We start from the raw sequence: 19,950 nt of genomic DNA on the forward strand, positions 1-19,950 counted from the left end.
CTCTGATGCCCTCATTCTTTCTGAACGGCTTGAGCCTGTTGCACAAAGCTGGCTTTGCCTGTCACTTCGTTATAAATATTATAACCATAGTCGGCAGCATTAGGCGGGGTATATACTAGAAAATGACCATTAATACTCAAGTCCCCCTTCAATCTCATGATTCAGCACTTACAATGAAGAGAGACAGCAACTTGATCACTACTCGGGTTATGAACGCGATGCAAACCGATATCATCCGAGATATAAGTAACATCATTCATGGAATGTCTCGTATCAGACTTGATTTCCAACGGACCACCAAGATCACCCTGATCGGGGACGTTGTAGACAGTCTCTTGGAGCGTGCCGGCAAGGACCTTCATGATGCAGTGTGCATTGGCGTGGTCGTGGATGGGAGAGCCTTTCCCGGGGTTCCATACGAGGAGGAGCTGGGATGCATGTTAATTTCTAATTCTCATCCAGTATTGACATATTCTAGCTAAGATTGGAATAAACTCACAATATTCGCTTTTTGGTTAATGTTTTCAATAGCATTGCGGGTGTAGTTCTTGCTGGTGTCGTTGTAATAAAAGCGGGCCCAGTCGTTCGGATCAGAGATATACTTCTGCGCCAGCGAGATCAGGTATTCGTTATCCACGTCTGCTGAGGAAATACCGCCGCTCTCGCCTAGATAGCGCTTGATGTCTTGTACGAGATCATCTAGGCTGTACTGGGGTTTGTAGTGCTTGTTGCCTAGTGATAGGCTGGTGCCAAGCGGGACTAAGGGAAGCACAGCGGGCATTGTGAATAGATGTTTTGGAGTTGGAAAGAGATATTCTTGGAAGATGAGAGCTAAAGAGGATACACGGAGTTATATTAGAATCAATTGGTATCTGTTTCCCCCCTGAATTCTTCCGTGCGATCTCAATCATAAAATGGGATCTCAATCGCCGATTGATCCAATACCTTGCATTCCACTGCCCCAGACCGATTACAGTCTCGCCTAATGATACCCAGAGGGCTGCACATGTACTTCTTGAGACGAGTAATATATGTTAAACAAAAAGGGAGAAGATGTTGAGAATGCGAGAATGCTAGAATCTGGAAAACCCGTGTCCATCCACTATATCTATTCGCACTACAACTGCTGGGGTTCTAGTAACTCAGTAGAACTTGGAAATTTTAGACATCTTTCTCCTGACTTTTCTGGCCTTTAGAACAATTTCTCTGATCTCTCTCTAGTTTTTGAATCTCAATCAAAAACCCCGTTACGCCATAGTGAACACCCGACGTAGACATACAGCTGTTCAACCATCTGGTACCTTCGTGTGATTCGTGACGCAAGGATAGTTCAACATATGTACATACATGTACTAATGCAACTTTGTAGATTAACGCATCGGCGAACGACTTAAGCATGTAGTAGATCCCTATGTCATGACTGCGGATACTATAAACAGATTGTTATCACGGTTATCAGCGGATATGCAATCAGAGACAACGAAGGAATAGTCGGTGAGTATTCTAGCCATATCTCCCGATGTATGATTATATGAAAAGCGCATGGGATTGTACTCTCATACTTCGTACCGTAGGACTTTTTACTGCAGAACCTTTGTACTGTAGAACACGAACTGGTTTCGGTAGAACACCAGAGTCAATTGATACCCATTTGCAACATTGATGTTACTTCGGAAACCAGTCTCTAGCTATGACTAGATGTATTTATCTCTATTCACAAGAAATTCCCGACTGTCTCACAAGATGTTGGTGCTATGCGCGGGCTCCCGATGGAACACCGAGGGAGTTCCACGGACCAATCAAATGTCTTATCAACACCATCGGCGACTCAAAATCCAATCGGCGTTTGACATATCGAAATTCTCAAAGCTCATGTTTGGACCCTTATTATTACGCATCGTTGGCATTTACTTAATTAAGGCCCGATGCCTAGTCCACAGCTGCGTGACGAGGCCAGCTGATGGTTTACCCCAGAAACTTTTAGGTAAAAATGACATCGAGTGTGAGAAGTTCTTTGATTTCTTCTTTAATATATTGTGAATTGATGCATTGCGTCCCGGGTATAACCGATCTAATTCATATCAAAATCAGGAATAGCGCTGAAAAACGAAGCATTGTAACAAGTTGGGTCGATGAACGCCGGGGAAAACTCCGGTGGCATGAAATCATGTCCGTCTGGCATAACTGGGACGGGATTGGTACCGGAACTGGGTCGTTCTTGGTCATTAGGTGTTGTGCCCGCTGGTGTGAATCGATGCAGTGGTTCTGCGTTCCATTTTTCCATCGAATCTGTCAAGACTTCTGCGGCAGAAGATCGAAGTGCATGGTATAGGGACTCGGCTAGTTTCCATGTCCGCTGGGTGCTCTTGAGACACCCTAGAATGAGTGTGACGCGGTTGCAGTGATGGTCGAAACATTCCTCGGAATGACTGGTGGACGTGGCGAGCTGGATGAGCCCGCAGAGGGTTAAGGCGGGGATGATGAAAGGGGTGTGCTTCGAGACGTTCGGACAAACAGATATGGAATCTGAGATCCGCCTCGAGGCTTCTGTTGCTTTGATACTATGGACTAGACGGGTGAATGTTGATGAAAGCTGGCCAGTCAGGCCAGGCCAGAAGCGATCATCTGGTTGGGACTGGGACAATACAGATGGGAGGTCGCTTCGGGGTAAGTGTAGGAGCATGGCGGCGTAGGCTATTGTCAAATGCGCTTGAAACATCATTTCGTCAACGTTGCCGTATGAATCAACAATGTCGAGCTTTTTGGCCGGTAGGTGGTTGATCCAGCTGACTAGTGCATTTTCGACAGCTTGGAGATGATCGCGGTGACAGTCGCGTAATCGGTTGAGAACAAGCACTCGACATAATATCGTCGTGGCTTCGATGCGGTAGCTGAAGGATGAAAAGACAGTATCCTCAGCCGCGAGGATCCTCCGCTTGAACTCGATGATCATTCGTGGTTTCGGAATGTCACCTCCACAATTATATGCTGACTCTTCGCATGGCAAGGCCACTTCTGGAGGTACGGTGCTACATCGAAATGTCGTGGTTTTGAGCGGGACTGCCATGAAGATATCGGTGACGTATAGTTCCCACCATGTCCGTCTCAAACTTTCAGCTTCAAGAGAACTTTCGGGGTTTGCGGCTGAAGCGAATGACCAACGGTTCATGCCAAGCTCCAAAGCAATATCAATGCTATGAGAGAGCGCATCTTGTGCTTCAGTCCATTCGTCGCGGGCGTAGAGAGCAATAGAATATAGTAGCCAAGCCTGGACCATGGAAGCCGAGCGATCAGGGTTTGTCTTCAGCTCAGCAATGACTTGTTCCTTGTATGACTGACTCGGAATAGACGCAATATAATGAGATCCCACAAAATGCACAGCTAGCTGTAAGAAGTGGGGATAATTTCGGTCATGATACAAGGAGCTGGGCACCAAGATCGGATGTGCGACATGGAAATTTTCATAGTACAACCGAGGCAGACGCTCATCATGGAGCAACAGCTTGCTTGGTGGTTCTACAGGCTGCTGAACAGGTTGCTGGACAGGAGCAGTTCCCGAAAGCATCACTGGCCAAGAGACTGGCTCAGTTGGAATGTCGAGTCCTGTCGGCCTGTCCGCCTGGGGATCTGGTGTGGTCTGCGCAGGGACTATCGGCAGAACAGGGACCGCAGACTGATATCTAGTCTAGGATTAATTTTTAGCAAATCATTATGAAGAAGAAAAAAATAATAAGGAGAACTGACATTAACATGGGTTTGCTGGCGTTGATATGGACTCTCAAGCCGGGACTTCCTGCGTCCACCCCTTCGGGAGGGTAGATATTGACAGAGAAACCCATTCTGAACACACCGCGAACATGATGGTTTACCGGCGTCACATTTGAGATGTTGTTTTCTGCACTCGGTACAAGCCAGGGAGGCTAGACCACTTGTTTTTGTCGATCTCGTTGGAGTCATGCTATAAAAAATGATAGAATGAAGAGTGACGTTTCAATCCCCGGCCTATCGGCGTTTGGCGGGCGGTCGGCCGAGGCATTCCGCAGGTCAAAGAAAAATTGATCTATAGATTTGTAGATCTATTTTGATTAATATAAGTGTTCTTGTATAGTTAGTATAGGAATGGAAAGATGTACAGATAAATGATGTTTCTTCATCACTCTTATGCTTCAATGTATACGACCCGCCGCTAATGAAATCTAACATCAGCTGACAGGCCCCTTGTATTTTTTGCTGCATGATAAGAGACTTTTCACTTGTAACTACTCATTTTTAGACCTATCGTCCTTCATATTGTCCCTTTCAACGTACAGCATTGTACACTTGATTCCTAGTGAGGTGGAAGCTCGCGATATCATCCGGTGCCAGCTTAGTGTGACACGCCTCGACTGGTGGGATCGGAGGACCAAAAAGTATGGAGACAAGGCCTGATCACCGAAGAAGGGAGGAATCTGTAAGAAATGAGCGGAATAAAGAGCAGCCCATGTATTTTTGAGACGTGAGACTTGGTCCGGTCACTGAAAATGCTATATACAGCCCGGCGTTAAGTATAGACTTTGCTGTATACAATGTATACTAAACACATGTGGTTAGTAGATATTTATAGTGGAAAGACCAAGCTAAACATCTGCACAGTAGAGCCCCCCTCAAAGCTTATTTAGAACTATAATAAGAGTTATTTTTGTCAAGTTGGGTTGAAAAGACTGTACATATAGCCCTATTTGGGGATTGTCACCAGCAGAATTGTCTCAAATACTAGCAGACAAACCTTCACTACAAAATTAGGCTGATTTGGAGGATTCTTCGGTTACAGGTCATGTTTGCTTGATGATATTAACTTCATCGGGGTTGATTATGCGCAGGGTAGAAATATACCACGGTAAAATTCTAGTTTCGAAGAACTTGCATTTGATAGACCAAGTCAGGAACTCCCATGGCCCACCTAATCATCACCTACTATCAGGGAGATCCCCGCTCACACCAAATATTAGGATCGAAGATAGATTCCGGATTCTGAGCAATATCTTATTACTTGCACAGATCCTCCAGCAACTCCAACATGCGTTGCTGCAACTCCACAAGCTCAGACTTTGAGATTGGGGTAGATGACATTGATGCAGACTCGGTCTGGCTGCGTGGCTGTGAGCCTTCTATGCCGGATGGTGCATCTTGAACCAGCTCCTTCCGAAGCGTAAAGAATGGAATCCCCAGGCCGCGCAATTCGGCAAAAATAGCATCTGCCATTTGCACGGCAGCCCTATGAACCTTTGCATCGTAGGTTGCAAGCTCTGCGGCAAATTCCTTTTCGGTCTAATTGCAATCAGTCGGAGCAAGCAAGTAAAAGAAACATTGACAACATACCGATCCATCGTCCTCTTTTACAGGGGCACCGATCGACCTCCTTTTTGTTTAGCATTAGCGATCAGTTAATAGTGAGAGATTACAGAATAGAAGCAGAAAGATAAACCCACAGGACTGCATCTAGCTCCCTTTGTTTCTCAGGACGACCCTTTTGCTGCTTCAATAATGCCTCACGAGCATCGAACCATTGTTGCTCATGGCGATGCTGACTTCGAATCACCCCGCGGATGCGCGCTTGGGTCTCTTCGTTTTGGCCCACAGTGCGCATCACATGTCGTAGTGCTGCGGGCCAGGTTGTGATAGTTGATGAGTCAGGTGTAGAAGTAGAAGTGGTGGGAGGTCTCGATATCCTTGGCTGCGGCGGTCGTGGATCCGCCGAGGGTTTGGATTGAGAAGATGTGAATTTTGGTGGTTGGTGAGGTGTGGGCATATATTGATTGATACTGCCCTGACCTTGGGAAGATAGACTAGACAAGGTGCTGAGGACTGAGTTCAGATCCGAGGCATTGTAGGAGCTGTCTCCCATATTGAATAATAGTCACCCGATAGAATCCTGGGAGATTTGTAGGTTGATCCAGAAGTTGCTAATCAATATATCAACCTTGGAAGTCTCAATAAATCAAGACTGAGAGTGGCGAGTGAAGGTTGATGTAGATGTGAAGTGTTCCAAAAACGGTCGAAAGATACATATGCAGAGTAAGAACGGAGAATGAGGTGTTTAAAGAGATAAATAAATTTCACAAAGAGCAAGTGGTATAATTTATTGGTATCATATAAATTACAAATCTCCCCAACATGAGAAGTGAGAAAGGACTGAAGATGAAAGTCATACCAGTTGAAGCTGTTGAATGTCTTGGCACATCTCCCGTGCTGAAAATTTACCTTCAACCTGCAAATCCCCCGGTTTATCAACTGCCTCCAGCTCCATCACCCCACCACGGCCCTCCAATTGCCTCCGGCCAATTTGCAGTAATATTAATTCGATTGCCAATCCTCGTCTTGAGCTCTCCCCCCGAAACCGGGAACTTCCAACATGTCCCGATCCGCCGCAGACGCAACGCGGTTCACGGCCACAGGGCCCTACGCCAACTCCAAGACCGCAGGCGCGTACCAAGCCCCAGAGTTTGGGAAAAAGACCTCCAACAAGAACCCACCACCACAGCAGCTTGGCCCCAGTGGTCAACCGGAGACACCCAAGGAGAAGGTGGAACGACTCCGAGCACAGGCACGGGCTGCTCGGAAGGCACAGGCAGCTGGAACTGGTACGGATCGATGGATTGAGGCTGGGCGGAGGTTCGCCAATAAAGCGCACAAGGGAATGGTTTATTCGTTGATCGCCGCGTCCGGTATGTTTCCTGTCCTGTGGAATATGAGCAAAACACCACAACATACGATCCCTTCGGAAGTCCGAGTTCAGCAATGACAACCAACGAACCCACCACCAATTGGCCCTTACTGGACTTATACTAATTATACTGGGTGATACTAGGTGTCTGCGGTGTTCTTACAGTCTACTCGATGATCTCGCTCACGATCTATAACCGCCGCCAACGTACGCTTTGGATCGAAAAGGAACTCGAGACTCTCAAACAGGCCGAGATCGCCTGCGCCAACGGTACCGCAACTATTGAGCAGGAGGAGCTCCTGAAGAAGGAGAGGATCGGCGCAATTATGAAGCAGAAGCGCGAGGAGGAGAAGGCACAGAAGCCCTGGGCCAAGGCAAAGCGATTCCTCTTCGAGAAGCTGAATATGGAAGACACCGGCGCTGCCGTTGCACCAGCTTCCGCGCCCGTCGTGGCTATTGAGGGTGCCGAGCATACCCAAGGCAGTGTTATGGACGCCGTGCAGGCCAAGCAAGCTCTGGATGCTGCGGCGAAAACTAACGCTCCGTTGCCCGGTCAGTTGGATGTGATGGCTGAGAATGTGGAACAAGCTGCGAAGGCCAAGACATCAAGCTGGACTGGTTGGTTGACAGGGCGGTAGTTGGATGCAACCTTTGGTCCTCTTAAGCAAACAAAAAGAAAGGACGGAATGCATGGGTATAATCTGTCCGCGGATATACCGCTGATCTGATTTCATCATCTATCAGCGGACATAATCTAGACTCGTCTCTCCCCCTCCGGCCTTCACTTCTTGCCATCTGCAATATTTTTTTCTCTTGCATGGCAAGCCGCGATCTTTTCTCGTGGCCTGCTTTCATTCTCCCAGGGGGTTTACGGCGTTCTTTGCTTCTATCTTTCTGGAATGTGTTCCTAGTCAGTATGGTCTTTCCTGATACTCCGAAGGGAGTGGACGGACGGCCTTCCATGTATATCGTGTACAGTACATAGATCTGCTTCTATCTCATTTCTTCATCTTCAAATCCCACCTACAATGTAACCTATGGTGTATACTTCATGTAGGTACTACCGACCACCCCACTACCCGCTAGTAGATCACTTCTAAATGATTTTCACCGAAATAGACCCTTGTAATCTCTAGAGGTCCAAGTTTGCGCACTAATCCCCAAAGAGGGAAGCCCCCGGAGAAGCGCTTTGCCGCGGCTATACATGGTCCATGCATGTAGTGGAGCAGAAAAAAAATCAGGGATTATAAGTAGAAGATGAATCCTAGAAAATAAATAAAAAGCAGATTCAGTCTTTGATCACTTTCCTAAAACTTTTCTGGTCACTAACTTCTCAGTCCCAGCGAAACACAAAACTCTCGTTTTTGACAACACATTCACACATGAATTCCAAGGGGGTTTCCCAAGGCACAAGTAGGAAAAAAAGGTACAAAGGAAACCGCTGAAAACCCGAGAAAAAGAAACAGGCACCGAAACGAGGTATCTATGCCAGACCCGTTCTCCCTCCCCTCGGAAGAAGGGCTGTGAAAATCAAGAGACAAGGGCATCTAAATAAGAGAATCCACTCTACTGCTGCGATTTACGGGCAGCGCGACGAGCACGAACACCATCGGCAAGATCCTCAAGCACCTCGACCGTCATCTCCCAGTTGATGCAAGCATCAGTGATGCTGACACCGCGGAGAAGAGCCTCAGGTCCCTCGGGGGGAACCTTCTGGTTACCCTCGTAGATGTTGGACTCAATCATGACACCGATGATAGCAGTCTCACCCTCACGGAGCTGATCGGAGACCTCCTTGGCAACGATGGGCTGGTTAAGGTGGTTCTTGTTGGAGTTACCGTGCGAGCAGTCGACCATGAGGACCTCACGCTGCTTCTTGGAGCGGAGAGCCTCACGCGCAGTGCGGATGCTCTCGCGGTCATAGTTTGTGCCTCTGTTGCCACCGCGCAGGATGACGAAACCGTGCTCGTTACCGGCAGTCTTGGTGATGGCAGCAAGACCCTGCTTGGTGACACCGAGGAAGCGGTGGGGGTGTGAAGCGGCGCCGATGGCGTCAACGGCGACGGTCAGGTTGCCGTCGGTGCCGTTCTTGTAACCGATGGGGAAGGACAGGCCTGAGGCGAGCTCGCGGTGAAGCTGGGACTCGGTGGTGCGGGCACCGATCGCGCCCAAAGAGATCAGGTCTGCAAGGTACTGTGGGGAGATGGTGTCCAACATCTCGGAGGCGATAGGGAGTCCAGTGCCGGTCAGGTCGGTGTACAGCTTACGGGACACACGGAGACCCTTGTTAATGTTGTAGGTCTCGTCGATATCGGGGTCGTTGATCAGACCCTTCCAGCCGACTGTTGTACGGGGCTTCTCGAGGTAGGCGCGCATGATCACACAGAGGTCCTTCTCCAATTTTGTGGAAAGCTCCTTGAGCCGGCGGGCGTACTCGAGAGCGGTATCAGGATCGTGGATAGAGCATGGTCCGACAACGACTAGCAGACGGTCATCGCGCTGCTCAATGATCTCAACTGCTTGGTTTCGGCCGGCGCGAACTGTTTCAATAGCACGGGCAGGCTATACCGACAATTGTCAGTTGATCGGAAGTTTTGCCATGTCCCCGCTCTTTGCGGGGTGAGGAAAAAGAAAAAAAAAATCGACTCACAGCAGGGATCTCATTCTGCAAGAAGTAGGGTGACAGCAATGGGTCGTATCCGAGGACTAACAAAGATTAGTATCATACGCAATTGAGCTCGACAAATCCAACATACCACGAGTGTCCTCGTTGACTTCTGTAGTGTTAATAAGAGGCATTGTGATGTTCAGAGAACACTAGTAGTGATTAGTATAAATTATAGATGATTGGAGAAGAAGATTCTCCAGGGTTAATATTTTATTTTAGGAAGAATATGACTCACAATTTTAGGAGAATGTTGTCAGAGGGGAAAAATGGGAACAAAAGAAGAGGCAAAATGTGGGCCGATCAGAACTACAACTTCACGGGGGGACAAAGGACAGTTTTTGTATTTGAATCTTTTTTTTTTCTATTTTTATTTATTTTTTTTTTTCAACAAATGACATTCTAATACGATCTTCAAGCTGTACCTTTGTACAGGTTAGATTTTATATCCAATCATCGGGCTGAGGATGACCACACAATGTTATACACGTCCTGCTTTTTTCACCGACAGGTCCAGATCTATTTGCTGACCTGCATCTCATGTCATCCATGGATGTACTTATGTGGTGGATATATCAGATATTCCTAATTGGGTAATGGTAGAGAAACAATAGAGAACATTGAATAGAACAATAAAACAATAGAATCCCATCTATGTTTATATAATTGATAGATATCCTATTGTTCCCTTTTAGAATAGATAAAAACATCTTCCATAAGCCCACCCTCCAGGACTACATAATTCTACCTCTCTGTATTTACTTCTCTCTTCTTCAACCTTTCTACTTTTCCATTAAACTCCATCAGACAAAATGTCATTCCCCAAGCGAACCATTGAGGGCCTGGAGCAATCCAAGGCAAAGGTCAGTTAACTATATCTACCTTAGGTATACCCCCATCCCCAGCCACTAATGCACCATCTAGAGAGTTTGTCGCCCTGCGCCACTGAATCTCAAACGTCCCATGCCAACTCATCTGGCTAATGGTGACAACCTATCTCCCTTCTTGGTTGAGGAAGGTCAATCCTCGCCAATCCCTGCCAAGTTGTTCAGCAACGTGTTGAAGATCAATGAACAAGTCAAAAATGAATCATCCAAGGCTACACCCACCCCATTCGCCGATGGTGACCATCTATCTCCTCGCCTGATCCAAGACAATGGCCAGCCTTCACCCATTTCACACACTCTGTTCAACGAGTCTCTGAACATTACTGAGCCATCCGAGGCCACACCCCCTCAGGGTCCATTCCCTTTCTCTGGCGCGAAAGAAAACACCCAACAAATCGAGTTCAACCCTCGCCTTTCTACCCCTAAAAAGGAGGCATCAGATATCGTCAATGTGAACTGGCCCTTGCCATACACTCGCAAAGTTGGTCCTGTCAATGAGGATGGGTACGCCGTAGTCACCCAGACTTGGTATGACTACAGTTCGATGAAATTCGATGATTCTTCGACAGACTCCTCTGGAAGTCCTCGCCCGTTTAACTTCGACCCCCGGTCCTTTCCTGCTCCCCGAGTGCGCACCCGTGTCCAGTACTTCGGCCGTCCTGACGGAACACCCCGCAAGAAGCCCCGTTTCATCATGGGATTTCACAAAAGTTGCCCTCATTGCCGTAGTGGTGTACCTGGCCATTCTCGCCATCTCATCTTTCGTTGAGATTGGATCATTATGAACGTAATGATTGGGAACTGTCATCTGAGAATGATATGAACTGCCCTGGAGGCCCCATGTCCAATTTCCATAGTCTTTACTTGAACAATTTACTTCTTGAACCCACTCATTCTCATATTGTACCATGCACCTCGACGTCTCCATTTTTAGACCTCTCTATTGATGGCCCATGGGCCCTTGGCAGCTCTGTTCACTTCTAATTTACGAGCGGTCCAAGCATTGTTATCACAGCGTCTCTTTGGCGCGCCAACCGCTGGCAATATGGCACTAAGATGTCACATCCATATATAGTTTCACACTCATTACGCACCTATAGTGCCTCTTCTTTAACATGTATCTTCCTGGTGATTCTTTTTCGGTGAACCATATATCATCAACTTTGTCCCTATCAAAGCACCCTATAACTAACTTCATGACATGGAAATTGTTTCTAGCCTGAAATGTGGGACAAACTGCAGCTCTTTGTTTGACTTCAATGAAATACAGAATTCATAAAAGTAGACCTCGATTCTTATTTGATTAGAGACTTTTAATCCACTAACTAGCATCCTACAGTTTTGTTGTGATATGCATAATTTTGAAGTGTTGACAAGAAGCAGGTGCGCTCTCTTTCAATGTGAACTCTGCTTTGACCGTGATTGTCAGTTTCCTTCCATCTCCTACCTTTGTTTTTAACTGCCCTCCTGACTTTTATCTTCCCTTTCTTTCTTCCCTCCTCAACTCTCTGGCTCCTTCATACGTTTTATCTCTCTTCAAAAAGTATCTTCAGCCATGCCTTCCGCAATTGGTGGTGCCGTTCCTGTTCGCATCGACAATAAGAAAAAAAAGAAGAAAAGATTTGAATCTGAGGCGTCGGAATCAGCCCGTGAGCCTCGAGAGTCACAGATACCCCAGAAAGGAAAATCCCACCATCTGGCTCAGGTAAGCACTGATCCTGACCTCGGGGTCACACTGGCATAACCTACCTCGCCTATTCTGCCGGCATAAAGACCATCTTCCACATATTTATCACTATGGCCAGGGAATGGAGGTTTGTGTCCACAGCTCGACTGCACATGATCCTGTTAGACACTCCGGCCACCATGTAGCTGGCCCTCCGGCGAAGAAAGACGGAGACATGACCTCGCAGGCCGCAGCCCGCCGCTTCCGTGCCGAGAACGAATATCCTCCGCGCTTCACCTTACCGGAAATTGAAGTCGACCTCGGCGCGTGGATGTGTCTTGCATGTCCTACTTCAACCCGCAAATGCCAGGACTGCAAACAATACGAAGGCCACGAAGACTCCATTGTCATCGCCATTCATGGAGAATGCCTTACCGGAAAGTTTGGAAAGCGTTCGGCAATCGGAGTGTACTATGGCCGTGGAAACCCTGGCAATATCACCTGGCCCATTCCAGGCAAGGACGAACACAGCCACACGACCCAGATCGCCGAGTTGACCGCCTGCCTGCGGGCATTGCGCAATGCAACCTCCATCATCGATAAACGCCATAACATGATGCGCAAGGGAAAGACCCTTATGCCACTGAATGCCTTCGTCATCAAAACCGACTCCGAGTACCTCGTCCGCAGCTTGACCGAGTGGCTGCCCAAGTGGAAGAAGAATGGATGGAAGACTTGCAAGGGCGTTACAGTTGCTAATGCCGAGATGTTCAAACTGATCGAAACTGGAATTATGATGGTTGAGATGGTCGTCGAGGTTATGTTCTGGCTGGTGCCCAAGGAGAACAACATGGAGGCTATTTGCCTAGCAAAGATGGCTAACTTGGCTACCATAGAGGAATGAACAAGGGAGAGGTTCACATACCCCTCAGGGTTATCAATCAGTTTATCTCATGATCTTCAGAATATGTATCCAAAAATCCAAAAATATCAAATTCGGGAATGTTTCTAGTTACCCTCGGCTTCGCTATCGGTTCCAAAGAGCCGATCCGAAATGGCTGACGTTAGCACCCGATGAGCTTTAGCTCGGAGCCATCGAGGGTAGTTGTCATTCGAATTAGTCAGTAAGGTAGAATATTTAGAGATGTTTGTATATTCCAGTAAGACTTAAAAGACTAGGATATGTATGAAGTTGGAACGAACTTCTCCCCACATTTCGCGGGAAACCGCTTAGCCGATCTTCAGTGCCGCGGGCCACTCAACGGTACTGGGCGACCAAACTACTTCCGACCCCGGAATTTTGTCCGGCATTTTCATATAATGGTGTCCCGGGGTTGTCTTTGAGATCGTTTTCTTTTCTTTTTCTTTCCTTGCATATTTTAGCCATTGTACAGATGTGAGTAAATATCCCAGAGCATGATCTTCAAATCCGAACTGACAGCGCCGAGAAAGACCGGAAATACCCTTGTGCTTCAGTATATACAACTGTCGACTAATTCCAGACCATCCAACCTGTGTACACAATTATGGCCTCCCCAATTCCCCGCGGCCTCCGCCAAGTACTCCAAAAGTCCCCCAATGACATCGTCATCCTCTCCTCGCTGCGCACACCCGTCACCCGCGCAAAGAAGGGTGGTTTCAAGGATGCCTACCCAGAAGAGCTACTCGCCAGCGTGCTGCAGGCAACACTAAAGGCAAACCCGAATCTAGATCCCGCCAAGATCGACGATGTGCTCATCGGATCCGTTCTGCAAGAACTAGGCGGCGCCAAAGCTGGCCGCATGGGCCAGATCCACGCCGGCTTCCCGCACTCCGTGCCCTTCAACACGATCAACCGCCAATGCTCATCCGGCCTGGCAGCAATCACAACAATTGCCAACGGCATCCGCGCAGGCGCAATTAATGTCGGTGTCGGCGGCGGCATGGAATCCATGACCCGAAACTATGGCTCTCGCGCCATTCCCACAGTCCTCTGGCCCGAGCTGAAGGAGTCCTACTCCCAGGACGCTCGCGACTGCATAATGCCCATGGGAATCACCTCGGAGAACGTCGCGTCACGCTATGGCATCTCCCGCGCAGACCAGGACGCCTTCGCCGTCGAGTCCCACGCAAAAGCCTCCGCCGCTCAGAAGGCTGGTCGCTTCGACTCCGAGATTGTCCAAGTCACTACCAAGACACTCGACCCCGAGAACCCAGATGCCCCCGCCAAGGATGTGACAGTCTTCCAGGACGACGGTATTCGTCACGGACTTTCTATCGAGAAGGTGGGCGCGCTCAAGCCCGCTTTCTCGCCTACCGGCGCTAGCACCGCTGGTAACAGCTCGCAGGTCAGCGACGGTGCTGCTGCTGCTTTGTTGATGCGTCGCTCCACTGCCGAGGAGCTCGGTCTATCCGGTTCTATCAAGGCGCGCTGGGTCGCGTCTGCTGTCGCAGGCTGTGCCCCCGATGAGATGGGTGTTGGACCTGCTGTTGCTATCCCTAAGCTTCTGCAGACTGTTGGTGTTGAGGTTCCTGAGGTCGGGGTTTGGGAGATTAACGAGGCTTTTGCCTCCCAGGCTCTCTACAGTGTTCGCAAGCTTGGTATCGATCAGGCTAAGGTTAACCCTAACGGTGGTGCCATTGCTATCGGTCACCCTCTCGGTGCTACTGGTGCTCGCCAGCTGGCTACTCTCCTGCCTGAGTTGGAGCGCAGCGGTCAGGAGATCGGTGTTATTAGCATGTGCATTGGTACAGGTATGGGTATGGCGGGCATGTTTGTCCGTGAGTAAACTGCTTTGCTTGATCTGCATAAATGTTGTTTTTGTCTCTTTTACTTAGTAGTATGATACCAGCGTTGCATGTGTATATACAGTTCGCATACCATGATTCTTTTCCCTTGTGCGACTATATTTCATACCCTCGAAGACTTGAGGCTAGGTCTGAGACATTTCTGCGTTGTATCCTATGTTTATTATAGTCTACTGGCTAATGATCAAAATCCACCCATCTGACTGTTTTTCATCTTTTCTTTTGCCTTGCAATCATCGACGGTTTGGCGGGTTGTACAGAATGCTTCCCATTCAACATCGACTGGATTTTGAAAATGGATAAATGGATAAATGGAACAAGATGGAATAAACTACTATATTCAGTCCTATTAGTCTAATATAATTGATTTACAATATCAAAACCCTAGTCTTGACGCAGAGAGGAAGGCATACCAAAAATGCCAAGCATCAAGATCACCGACACGTGACCAGTACCTTTCTCGAATTTGTTTCTCCGTCCAGGCCAACTCCGCCAGCTCGACGCTCTCAAACAACGTTCGCGCCCACCCTGACAATGCGACCCTCAATGCGCCTCCCTCTGCGGGAGGCAAACTTCATATGCTCCAGCTGCAGAATTGGAGCTACCCCCCGTATCTCGCCGCTCGGTCAAGTCCGCCACTATGCCTCCGACTCCCCCGGAATCCTGGAACGCGCTCGGCGCAAGCTTTGGGGAACCGACAACCCCCCAGGCCCAGCGGACCCCTATTCTGGAAGCCAGATCATGTCTGGTATGGAGGGCGAAAAGCCCAAGGCAGACGAGGCATTCGGTCTTGAAGAGGGTCAAGCACTACCTGAAAAGGCTCCCGAGGCTATGACCTGGGATGGAATGCCCAAGATCGGTTATCTCAAGGAGGAAGAATGGCGCATCAAGGGATCGAAGGAGCTCGTGGATGAAGTCACACCGTACGTTGGCTCCAGGTTTCCAATTGATGCCTCTGCATCCTGGTTTGATTTCGCAATTTGCTGACAATGTCTCTCTTGATCGAACAGATGGTACTACAACCCAGAACCTCTCCCCTTCGAGAAGGCTGCATACCAAACTGCCATGGAGATCGGTTTGTATCGCCAGCAAAAGCGAGAGCTTTATCGGACATCGAAAGATCGCTTGCACCCAAAGAACAAGCTACAGATGAGGAACTTGTCTCTGGCCGATGGAAACTTCAAGTTTGCTGTTCGTATCCACCCTTCGCCCTTCTCATGACCAAAGCCACTAACAACCACACAGTTCTTCACCCGCCTCTCCAAATTGACCTCTCAGCACATTCCCGACAGCATCATCTCTTCCACCACTATCGGAGAGGCCCTCGACCGACATGAGGAACTTCGCAAAAAGAATACTAAATTGACACCTGTGCTTCTCCATGAGCTTATGGACAAGAACGGCGCCGCTGGATTGTCTAACGTTAAGATTCTCGACGTCCGCCAAACTCGCCAGCACAACGATGAAGATTTCGGCCGCAAGAAGGCTATCATTTCCGCTCTCTACAAGAGTGGTTTGATCAACAAGAGCCTGGGCCGGAAACACAAGCAGCCCCGGATGCAGACTAATGAGAAGGTGGATGCCTAGTTTGTAGAATGTTGGAGGCGTCTTTTTTTCCTTTATCCCAGAGCAATCTACTGTATATTAGAATTGTTGATTGAATTGCATTTTTTGTACTTGTTTCGTTTCGTCATGTTGAAGTGAGCTCAGATAATTGTACATGACATTCTATTCGTCCACATACATAACGTTGCAGCCACATCAATGATAGAAGAACACCAAAATACCTGTGAACTCCGAAAACTCCACCCGCGACGTTGTGCCACATTGAGAAACAAAGGCACTTCATCCAGGCCTAGTGTCTTATCTCTGCGCAGCAGAAAGATAAAACACCTCAGGTCATGATATGGAGAATCCTCTTGTCATGAAATCATGATTCTTAGACCCGCCATCCTTCTTGGAGAAAAGACTGTCGAGATTCTCATTCCTACCCATCATCTTCCGGCGCTTCTTCTTCTCGTTCTCTTCCGCCAACACACGGGCAGTGAGCGAAGAAGTGGCAGCATTCTTGATTCCATTGCCAGAAGCAGTATTAGACACCGAGGTGGAAGTGTTGCTCGGGCTTTTAGAATCCGAGTGTTGCTTCGGTACTACCAAGCCAGCAGGCTCTATGGGACCGGGGACATCAGTAGCACCCTCGGTGGTGGCATTCTTCTTGCGCTTCTTTGAGCCGGGGGCTTTTTTAAGGGAATGCGTGAGTCCCTGTTCAGCAAGTTTATGACCTCGCGCAATCAAACGTTGCTTGTCTTCTTTTTTAGTCGTAAGGATGGGAATAATGTTCTCTTCTGTGTAGGATTCGTTGCACTAGCACACATACGTTAGCCACTGTATCTGCATTGTATCCAAAGTCTGGTTCTTACCTGCAAGCACTTGTCGCCTTTAAGCTGCCGAATAGCCTCGTCCGAAAACACATGACCACACGGCACTAGGTACACAGACTTCACACTCGGGCCCAACGGCTTTGCGGTGATCGGACAAATCCAGCCCTCGCGGCGCTCGCGGGGCGCATAGGCGCGGCCTGACGGGTGCTCCCCCAGCTCGGTATCAACTTCGAACTTCATCTCGACTACATCCCGGAGCGACTTCACTCGCCCGCACAGAATCTCTTCGCAGTCGGCCTTGGAGCTGATGCCCTCGACATCGTCGCCTGGGAGCAGGAACTGGAGTATAGCATCCTTGTTATAAAGATTCCCAACTGAGTCTGATACAATTGGCCGGGAAAGCGACTTGTGGGAGAGGGGACAGGTAGTCCAGCAGTGTTCTTGTTGCTCGCGCTGTGTCTCTTTCACTTGCGCTGTGCTCGGGGCACGGGCTGCTTCGCGGACGAGCTCTCGACGAGTCGGAATACTAGAAAGACTTGTTAGAAAGTGCGAGTCTATAGCACGTCTATAACAGAGTAACTCACCTGCCACCGTCATTACCCATATTTGCGATGCAGTTGGTGTAAGTTGCTCCAATTACTTCGCCACGATAAAGTCGGAAAGATAGCGAGCTGACTCAGCGGCGATTAGATCCCGGGCCCGCTATCAACAGCTGGCCAGAAGCTCTCTCCGCACCTCCATAAACAAAGCTCAATGCCTCAAGCATGAGACTTCCTCAGTCGTTATTGTTGTTAGCTGCCGCTGGGTCGGCGGTCCAGGCTAGTGACAAGCCTGTCCGTTCCCGTGGCTTGGGTCCAGAATGTGAGTATCTGAACCCTTTAGATCTCCGCTGGTGTTTCTGCAGCGGGTTGATGTAACAGTGATCTACGATAGCCAATTGATTATTTTTTCCTTGGATATTATACTAATATAGTATTATCAGTTGCCAAATTCTACCAGGACTCGAAGACATTCACCTGTATCTCGAATCCCTCGGTCAAAATCCCCTTCTCGGCCGTCAACGATGACTACTGTGACTGCCCCGACGGAAGCGACGAGCCCGGCACGTCTGCTTGCGCCCATATTTCGCGCAATTCACCGCTGACGGTGGCTGACCGGCCTGGGAACAGCGATTTGGACACTGCACTGGCTCTCCCGGGATTCTACTGCAAGAACAAGGGCCACCGGCCATCATACGTTCCATTCCAGCGTGTCAACGATGGTATTTGTGACTATGAGCAGTGCTGTGATGGTAGCGACGAGTGGGCTCGCGTTGGAGGCACGAAGTGTGAAGACCGATGCAAGGAGATTGGCAAGCAATGGCGGAAGCAGGAGGAGCAGAACCAAAAGTCGATGACTGCTGCCCTGAGGAAGAAGAAGGATCTTCTTGTCGATGCTGCTCGCCAGCAGCAGGAGATTAAGGATCATATCGTTGGGCTGGAGGCTGAGATTCAGGGCGCGGAGGCCAAGGAACGGAACCTCGAGGCTGATCTGAAGCTCGCTCAGGAGCAGGACCGTAAAGTCGTCCGCACTGGAAAGGGTAAAGGCAAAGTCAATGCCCTTTCTAAATTGGCCAAGGCCCGTGTTGATGAGCTACGCAATGCGTTGGTCGATGTGCGTCGCCAGCGGGATGAAGCCCGTGAGCGGGCGAAGGAGCTTGAGGAGATTCTGGCTAAGGTCAAGGTGGAATATAATCCTAACTTCAATGACGAAGGTGTCAAGCGTGCGGTGCGTAGTTATGAGGACTACGCTGCTCGTGAACAAGGTGCTGAGGGTGCGAATGATGCCCTAGATCGCGACTTGGACGAGATTTCCAAGGCCGACAGTGAGGAAATTGGTGTTAACTGGGAGCACTGGGAAAACGAGGAGGATGGATGCAATGACACAGATCTAGGTAAGTTATTCTTTAGTTTCTCGTGACACCTAGTATAGCTTACTAACGAGAAATTGTAGTGTACAAGCTCGCTGCTTATCTCCCACCATCGCTTGTCAGCTTCATCGAAGACAGGGTCATTTCTTTCAAGAGCTTCCTTGAGGAAAATGGCATTCTGCCTAAAGCCAATACGGACTCTACCTCGGAATCCAAAGCCGTGACCCAGGCACGCGATGCCCTTAAGGCCGCACAAGAAACTGTTACAAGTCTCAAGAACAAGCTACGCGACCAGCGTGCTGACCTTGAGCAGGACTATGGTCCGGCCTCCATCTTCCGCGCACTCAAGGGTGTTTGTATCTCCCAAGAGGCGGGTGAGTACACTTACGAGCACTGCTTCCTCGAGTCAACAAGGCAGAACCAGAGGAAGGGAGGCAATTCCGTGTCCATGGGCAAATTCTCTCATGTTGGAACCGTGAGCGTTGAAGAAGTGAATGAGGCTGGCGAGGTCATCAATGTCGATAAGATGATGATTGAGTACGATCGTGGTCAGTCTTGCTGGAATGGACCTAACCGTTCCACCAAGGTCATTTTGGAGTGCGGTGAGGAGAACAAGATCTTGAAGACAGCGGAAGAGGAGAAGTGTGTGTACTCTATGCTTGTTACCTCGCCAGCTGCATGTGCCAGGGTTGAGGAAGCGGGTAATGTTGTGCCTCGCTCAAAAGACGAGCTGTAACGGCTATATTAGATCTATAGATCTGATGCTACATATGTATTGAATGTTTATTTCATATGCATCCCATAAGTTGGGATGAATTGCAATTTGAGCGCTTTTGTACTCTTCTATTCTTGTTCCTTAGTGTTAAGGCAAGCATTTCTTCCGGGTGTTCGTGGTATTACCTGGAATGTATACACCTACTGAATCATATGGATACTATAGGGATCACATGTC

General features: G+C 48.7%; 11 protein-coding genes across 11 annotated transcripts; 6 read left to right on the forward strand and 5 right to left on the reverse strand.

Annotated features, from left to right (window-relative positions):
* Positions 1-11: 11 nt before the first annotated feature.
* Positions 12-781, reverse strand: PGRI_014870 (uncharacterized protein; the record flags this gene model as incomplete). Its single annotated transcript, XM_040789200.1, has 3 exons — positions 12-115; positions 173-428; positions 500-781. 3 exons carry the CDS (start codon positions 779-781, stop codon positions 12-14), a joined length of 642 nt encoding a protein of 213 aa, XP_040646153.1.
* Positions 782-2,071: 1,290 nt separating this feature from the next.
* PGRI_014880 (fungal specific transcription factor domain-containing protein) lies at positions 2,072-3,565 on the reverse strand (the record flags this gene model as incomplete). The annotated part of the gene is made up of 1 exon (XM_040789201.1): positions 2,072-3,565. The coding sequence occupies one exon, from the start codon at positions 3,563-3,565 to the stop codon at positions 2,072-2,074; it is 1,494 nt and encodes a 497-aa protein (XP_040646154.1).
* A 1,460-nt stretch (positions 3,566-5,025) lies between these two features.
* Positions 5,026-5,884, reverse strand: PGRI_014890 (DUF2458 domain-containing protein; the record flags this gene model as incomplete). Its single annotated transcript, XM_040789202.1, has 3 exons — positions 5,026-5,307; positions 5,359-5,398; positions 5,469-5,884. The coding sequence occupies 3 exons, from the start codon at positions 5,882-5,884 to the stop codon at positions 5,026-5,028; spliced, it is 738 nt and encodes a 245-aa protein (XP_040646155.1).
* A 507-nt stretch (positions 5,885-6,391) lies between these two features.
* On the forward strand, positions 6,392-7,341 carry PGRI_014900 (cytochrome c oxidase assembly protein COX14; the record flags this gene model as incomplete). Its single annotated transcript, XM_040789203.1, has 2 exons — positions 6,392-6,704; positions 6,848-7,341. 2 exons carry the CDS (start codon positions 6,392-6,394, stop codon positions 7,339-7,341), a joined length of 807 nt encoding a protein of 268 aa, XP_040646156.1.
* Positions 7,342-8,269: 928 nt separating this feature from the next.
* On the reverse strand, positions 8,270-9,502 carry PGRI_014910 (3-deoxy-7-phosphoheptulonate synthase; the record flags this gene model as incomplete). The annotated part of the gene is made up of 3 exons (XM_040789204.1): positions 8,270-9,265; positions 9,354-9,409; positions 9,460-9,502. 3 exons carry the CDS (start codon positions 9,500-9,502, stop codon positions 8,270-8,272), a joined length of 1,095 nt encoding a protein of 364 aa, XP_040646157.1.
* Positions 9,503-10,180: 678 nt separating this feature from the next.
* On the forward strand, positions 10,181-11,024 carry PGRI_014920 (uncharacterized protein; the record flags this gene model as incomplete). Its single annotated transcript, XM_040789205.1, has 2 exons — positions 10,181-10,231; positions 10,293-11,024. 2 exons carry the CDS (start codon positions 10,181-10,183, stop codon positions 11,022-11,024), a joined length of 783 nt encoding a protein of 260 aa, XP_040646158.1.
* Positions 11,025-11,810: 786 nt separating this feature from the next.
* Positions 11,811-12,825, forward strand: PGRI_014930 (uncharacterized protein; the record flags this gene model as incomplete). Its single annotated transcript, XM_040789206.1, has 2 exons — positions 11,811-11,960; positions 12,061-12,825. The coding sequence occupies 2 exons, from the start codon at positions 11,811-11,813 to the stop codon at positions 12,823-12,825; spliced, it is 915 nt and encodes a 304-aa protein (XP_040646159.1).
* Positions 12,826-13,447: 622 nt separating this feature from the next.
* Positions 13,448-14,689, forward strand: PGRI_014940 (Thiolase-like, subgroup; the record flags this gene model as incomplete). The annotated part of the gene is made up of 1 exon (XM_040789207.1): positions 13,448-14,689. The coding sequence occupies one exon, from the start codon at positions 13,448-13,450 to the stop codon at positions 14,687-14,689; it is 1,242 nt and encodes a 413-aa protein (XP_040646160.1).
* A 553-nt stretch (positions 14,690-15,242) lies between these two features.
* PGRI_014950 (mitochondrial 54S ribosomal mL50 protein) lies at positions 15,243-16,295 on the forward strand (the record flags this gene model as incomplete). Its single annotated transcript, XM_040789208.1, has 3 exons — positions 15,243-15,631; positions 15,719-15,899; positions 15,954-16,295. 3 exons carry the CDS (start codon positions 15,243-15,245, stop codon positions 16,293-16,295), a joined length of 912 nt encoding a protein of 303 aa, XP_040646161.1.
* A 312-nt stretch (positions 16,296-16,607) lies between these two features.
* PGRI_014960 (replication termination factor 2) lies at positions 16,608-17,693 on the reverse strand (the record flags this gene model as incomplete). The annotated part of the gene is made up of 3 exons (XM_040789209.1): positions 16,608-17,072; positions 17,129-17,615; positions 17,674-17,693. The coding sequence occupies 3 exons, from the start codon at positions 17,691-17,693 to the stop codon at positions 16,608-16,610; spliced, it is 972 nt and encodes a 323-aa protein (XP_040646162.1).
* A 160-nt stretch (positions 17,694-17,853) lies between these two features.
* On the forward strand, positions 17,854-19,734 carry PGRI_014970 (uncharacterized protein; the record flags this gene model as incomplete). The annotated part of the gene is made up of 3 exons (XM_040789210.1): positions 17,854-17,950; positions 18,072-19,022; positions 19,082-19,734. The coding sequence occupies 3 exons, from the start codon at positions 17,854-17,856 to the stop codon at positions 19,732-19,734; spliced, it is 1,701 nt and encodes a 566-aa protein (XP_040646163.1).
* Positions 19,735-19,950: the final 216 nt, after the last annotated feature.

This window comes from Penicillium griseofulvum, assembly GCF_001561935.1.
Source record: "Penicillium griseofulvum strain PG3 chromosome Unknown contig_80, whole genome shotgun sequence".
Taxonomy (NCBI): Eukaryota; Fungi; Ascomycota; class Eurotiomycetes; order Eurotiales; family Aspergillaceae; genus Penicillium; species Penicillium griseofulvum.